Consider the following 6,358-nt stretch of genomic DNA (forward strand, 5'->3'; position numbering starts at 1 on the left):
GACTGCTAGACAAGGAAAGTCATCACCTTGGAGTGAATCTCTCTGGCCCTAGATTCTCCAAGAGTCTGGTGCAGGATCCCCACCTTGTGCTGGGGTCTTTTAATGTCTTCTAATTGTTTTTTGCTAGCAATAACCTCAGGAAAAAAAGAGTGGAAGAACTGCATCTTAAGCTCACTTCATGCGTCGTGTGACTATAAAACAGCACCTGAAAACGTCATCAGCCTTTACTATCTGAAGTCAAGACATAATTCACAGGCATGCCCCAGTATGACAAAGCTATGCGACGTCTCGTTCCCTTCTCATGGAACAGAGTTACATGCCTAACCCAGACGTTCTCTTTCAAAGGGAACTCAACCTTGTGTAAGCTTCATGCTGTGGGAACAAGAATACCCACTCCACCATACTGAGGATATGGGGATATGGTCCGTCCAAAAAGATCTGTATCTGAGGATCACTGCAAGACACTCAAGACCGGGGTGGAATCCATGTCCAAACTGTAATACCGAATGAATGTGTGTGGCATAGACCACCCCGCCACAGCACACACATCCTGTAATATTACCCCTTTAGATAAAGCCTCTGAGGACCCCCTAGTGCAATGAGCCCTTATGTCCAGAGGCAGAGCGAGACCACACACCTCATAAACAATAGAGATTGCTTGTAGATCTCCTACTTGCTTGAGAGATGTCAGGGCCAGCAGAAGAGCTACCTTTAGAGTCAGAAGATTCTCTGAGGCTGACTCAGAGGTTCGAATGAGGCAACTGACAGACCTTCCAGGACCACAGACAGGTCCCAAGAAGGTATGTGTGGTCTGCAGATGGGCCTCAGACGCCTGACACCACGCAAAATCCTCAATGTTAGAGGATGTTGCCCCACAGAGGCACCATCAATAGGGGCATGGCTGGCTGAAATGGTTGCCATTCAGAACCTGATTATAGAAACCTTGCTGAGAAATGTCCCTGTTAGAACTCCAGGACTGTTATGCAGTTTACTGGGTCTGAGTGACATTCCTCACACCATTAGACAAAAAGTCCTGAGCGCATACAATTTTCTTGTGGATGGTGCTCTAGCATTCAACTAGTGGGGACAGGGGCCAGACCTACAGTTTCCATAGTTCCGGCCGAGGTTGATAAATCAACCCTCTGGCTTGAGACAGTAGATTCGCTGTGAAAAGGAGTGCTTTCTAGCAGGGATATTATATCTAAGAACCATTTTCAAGCTGGCCAATAAGGTGCTACTAGCAGCAGATGTAGACGGTCTTGGTGAACTCTCGCTAGAACTTTTGGGAGCAGGACGATCAGGGGAAACTCGTACAGACGTGACCTCGGCCATGTATGCACCATGGCATCCAGCCCCAATGGTGCAGGAGGAATGAGGGTGAACCACAGTGGGGAGTGTGTTGTCTCCTCAAAGGTGAACACATCCACTTCATCTTGGCCGAACCTCCACCATACGGACTCCACCACTTGTGGATGGAGTCTTCAATCCCCGGGACTCACCTCCTGTCTCGACAGGATGGCTGCCCCCAAATTCTGGTTGCCCACAATGTACAATTGCACTCAGTGACAAAAACTTTCCCTCCGACCAATAGAAGAATTATTTGTACCTGCCTGAACAGGGTGTGCGGATAAAATCCTCCCTGGTGGTTGATATATGAGACCACCGCTGTGTTATCTGTCACAACTAACACATGGTGACCTCTCAATTGAGGAAGAAAGAATATCAGTGCTAGAAATACAGCCCGCATTTCTAGGCAATTTATATTCCACTCCAGATAAGGGCCGCTCCAGAGACCTTGGCCTGGATGGCCATCTAAAACTGCACCCCAGCCCATGGGGGAGGTGTCTGTCATTGCTGTCTTGCGATAAGGAGAGAGCATGAGAGTGTGACCTGAGGCTAGAAATCTGGGACAGCTCCAAATTTTCAGAGCACGTAGGCATTGCCACATGACACTGATTACTCTCAGGGGTTTCATCCTCTGATGAAACCCATGCCTTTTGAGCCACCACTAAAATGGTCTCATGTGCAATAGGCCCAATGGTATGATGTTGGCTGATGCTGCCATATGCCCCAACAGTCTCTTGTAGAGACTGGAATGGATGCCCAGACCCAGCTTTATCTTGCTCAATGTTTATAGGATTGACCCTTCACATATTGGTATAGAAATGCCCTCATCATAGTTGAATCCCATATAAACTCTAGAAAAGTTGTCCGCTGCAGTGGAGAAAGCATACTTTTCTTGGGGTTCAACCTGAGCCCCAAGCTCCTCATGTGGGCAAGAACGGCATCTTGATGTTGAATCACTAACTCTCTGGATCATGTGAGAATTAACCAGCTGTCCAGGTAGTTTAACACACGGATGCCCTGGAGTCGCAGGGGTGCCAGAGCGGCATTCATGCACTTTGTGAAGTGGAAGACCCGGAAGACAGTGTCTCAACCTCCTCCTCCAGATCCATACAACATCCCCAGGACCTGAGCAGGCTGGCCGGACCAGACACGCGGGACTCCGAAACCTAAATATCTTCGACTGAGAAGAGAGTGAGTCATGAGCGGAGCCGTCTGACTGAAAAGCATTCACAATGTGCACACCCAGCCCCTTCAAGGCTGCTGTGGCATGCTCCACCGCACACAGACACCTCACACAGAAAGTGTGTGTCCGTCCCTCTGAACTCATTCTGATTCATACTTTTCTTTTTTAAGGGACAGAAAAGTAAACAGATATGTATTTTTTTTTAAATGAAGCATCTTTTTTTTGCGAGCATTCACACAAATGACCGACATGCAGTCTTTCACTGAAGATAATAAGGCTGATGACGTGGTTTACAGGTGCTGTTTTTTAGTTTTATATACGCGACGTGCAAAATGCCACATCACCTGACCACGGCAGGCCTATAAATAGGCGTGATTTCACACAGACTTCAGATACCGGTCATGCGCGAGGGCACTTCCCACAGCGAGAAGCTCATGCAACATGGAGTTCCTTTGGAAAGGGAACTGTGCTTCTACTATCTGGATATCACCATGCACCTTCTCCAGGTTCTGTAGGGTCAAAGTCACCAAACCAATTCATCTCAACATCTTTTGAGTTTCTCAACATGTGTTATCCAGGTGATTCTCAGGAACATAATGCTAGTGATGGATGTAAGTATGCTTGTGTGAACCCCCTGTAGTCCCCCCAGGGCTCCTTGTCGTTCAGATCCGGAGGCAACTTCGCGAGAACTCAGTGAGAAATTTCCAGTGAAAGTGACTATATAACAGCAATTTATTGCAAAAACTGCCATGCATTACTTTGTCACTTTGTTTCCTTTCTTGGAAAGTCTCAGCATGCATATACATGCACTCGAACAAGTATCAGGCTGATTCTCAATGCCCTTGGCGGTTACCCATGGTTCACAGAATCACAGTTACATTTATCAGAAAATTAAACTGGTACTATATCTATTGCTTGTTACAGGTTGCAACATGCAACTTATCATTTAAATGTGCTGTGAAGAGATAAATAACCAAAACAACATCTCATGGAAAGCCAAGTCCTGCATCTCCTAACAGAGATTGTGGCTTACACACATAATTAATGTTTATATGATGTTATTTGGAAAACTCTGTTGCTGAAAATATTTGAAGGGTTCCAGCTCAACAATTGCCTCATGTTTGTCCATTGTTTTTGCTCAGTTGTTTGAAAGACCTAACTGTCTTTATACCACAGCACTGCTGAATTCTCAAATCTGATCAGAAGATCATGAAGATGCTGAATCTAATCTGAGATTAATTTAAGTTTTCCGACATCTTCAGGACAAAGGATTTGGTGCTAAGTATAAGTGGATAAAAATTATGATCAAACACTTTAAGATGCTGTAATTGGAAAATATTCAACACTGGGGCGGTAACAGTAACTCCACTTTGCATCAGGCCACATCCCACCATCCCATCTTTGATTACTTTGCTATAACAACACAGCCTCAAGTGCTTCATTCCTTACTTATATCCTTCTATGTACAGGTTGGGAAAATTCTTGAGAAAAAGAGGTTTCAGACAGACGGTCTTCATTATCTGTGCAAGCTGAGTGCTTCACAGCATACAATCTGAAAGTATGAAATATAAAAAGTTGTGATTTATTGTTGAAGTACAGTGCAGTTCTTTCCAACAAAATATCTAATCTGGTACTAATATTAAAGCTTTGAAAATACATGTAATAATCCATTTGTATCAGCACACCCACAAAAGCAGTTGACCATTAGGTCACATAGTTTGTGATGCTGCACTGATCCCTGATCCTAACTTTCAATCATAGTATGATTTACATTCAGAGACAGCATGGGCCTCTCATGAGATCTTTTGTTTCCACTGACTCATACTATTCTCTTTGATCTCCTACAGGAACAGCAGTCCAGCCATCACTATGCTGCCAAAGCCACCGCGGTAGTCCACAAAGGGGTTCAAATACATGTATCTCCAAACATTTCTGGAAGGCAAGCATCCCACAGGCTATCATTCCAACGGTAATCTAACACACGTTGCAGAAGTATGCAGATGTTCTTAAAGAATTAGATTAGCTGGTTCAGGTGTGTTGGATTTGTGAGGGTTTCCAGCAGCACAGGTGTGGGCTTTTTGATTGAAGAACAGATGTACTAATTAAGTTAGGTAATATAAGGTAAGGGCAGTAGGGCAGTTGTAGCTCAGAGGTTAAGCCATTGGACTTCTACTTAGAAGGGCATGAGTTCAAATCCTAGCACTGCTGGGCCCTTTGGCATGGCCCTTAACCCTCAACTGCTCAGCTGAATAAATGAGACAAATGTAAGTTGTTCTGGGTAAGGGTGTCTTGCAAATGCCATAAATTTAGGTGGTATGGATTGTTATGGCATGTGCAGGGGTGCTTAAAAAACTTACTCAAATAAAAGTATTTTTACGTGGCAAAAAATGTATAGTGAGTGAACTGTACCCATCCTAAATACTACTTCAAAAGGAATAAACTGGTAACTTGTCTAAAAGTACTTACATCTATACTTTTCTTTAATTTAGAGATTGAATCATGATATCTCAACAGGCTTTGGGAAACCAACATGACATGATAATGCTAGTGCCAAGGGCCTAGAACTGTAGGTCCTAAGAGATTTTCAGCATTGAATTGGACTTGTCTCGAACTTAGTGGAATTTGTACCAGGACTTGGTCATTGTTCTTGCTCGTTTGTAAAAATAATGTCTGTGTAATTTCTTTTCACAAGCACAAAATTTGACAGGAAGCAATACTTTCTTCTATTAAACATCCAATTCGATGACACAATGCACAAATGAAGCCAACTAGTTGAAGTTAAGGTTTGGCCTCGAAAAGGATTTGATGGTTTTCGGGCTTTATCTTGACCCAGTCTCATTTTCATTTGGACTCGAGCTTGACCTGATCTCAGCTAGTCCTGGTCTTGGACTTGTCTTGGATTTGACAATCCTGACTCCAGCCCCGGATAAGCGGTTGAGGATGGATGGATGGATGGATGACTCCAGCCCTACTTTGAAGCTGCCACTGTTGGGCCCTTGATCAAAGCCCTTACCCCTCATGTGCTCAGCTCAACTGTAAGATGCTTTAGATCAAAGCTTCTGCCAAATAAATAAATGTAGATGTAGATGACTTCGAGTAGCTTATGCAGGTGTGGTCATGGTTATTCTTGTGTTGTAACGTTAATGTGACTTGAGTCATTGTTCACATCTCCACCCACGTCCTCCATGTTTATTAGAAGTTCCACTGTTGCCACTTAAGTTTGCTATGCGATTTGATATGATTTGCTAAGATGAATAAACAGTCTGATAACTATCAGTGAAGTCAAAAAAAAGTGGAAAGCAATGAGCAAACATATTTACACCATTGACCATTCCAGATTAATTTACTGGAAAAATTTCTCACCTGGAAGCCTAGTAGAAGGCAGAGGTACCATGGTGGGCGATCACTGATGGAGTAGATGAGGTTACACCCAGGCCGCTGGTTCAGATGTTCCTCCAAACCATCAGCGCTGGACTCTGCAGGAATGATATCGCTGGCCAGGTGGCTTCCATCTGATATCTGGGGAAGAAAAATGGACATGAAACTTAAACCTGGATTAAACGTGCTTGTACATTTATTGCATGTGTTTTGATCATGAATGTTCTCCATTGCTATGAAAACAGAATCTTCTGGAATATCATACTGGCATTATAATGACATGCTGTTTAAAGAGTCCCATTTTAACTAGCTGAAGCACCTCATCCAATCTTCTGATAGCATGTCCAGTGAACTTTACTGATTTTCCTGAAATGGAACAAACCCCAAACTATGACTCTAAACTGCTTTGAAAGATCATTCCCTAGCTTACTCAGTCACATTAGATTAGAA

The 6,358-nt window shown here is 43.7% G+C and overlaps 1 protein-coding gene across 1 annotated transcript in view; it reads right to left on the reverse strand.

Annotated features, from left to right (window-relative positions):
- si:dkey-106n21.1 (solute carrier family 23 member 2) overlaps positions 1–6,136 on the reverse strand; it is a 52,072-nt gene extending 45,936 nt beyond the window's left edge. The window contains exon 1 of the mRNA XM_053630698.1: positions 5,894–6,136. Coding sequence (XP_053486673.1) covers positions 5,894–6,070 — 177 coding nt within the window. The 5' untranslated portion in view covers positions 6,071–6,136. The remainder of the gene's footprint in view (positions 1–5,893) is intronic.
- Between the last annotated feature and the right edge of the window lie 222 nt (positions 6,137–6,358).

Source organism: Ictalurus furcatus, chromosome 8 (assembly GCF_023375685.1).
Source record: "Ictalurus furcatus strain D&B chromosome 8, Billie_1.0, whole genome shotgun sequence".
Taxonomy (NCBI): Eukaryota; Metazoa; Chordata; class Actinopteri; order Siluriformes; family Ictaluridae; genus Ictalurus; species Ictalurus furcatus.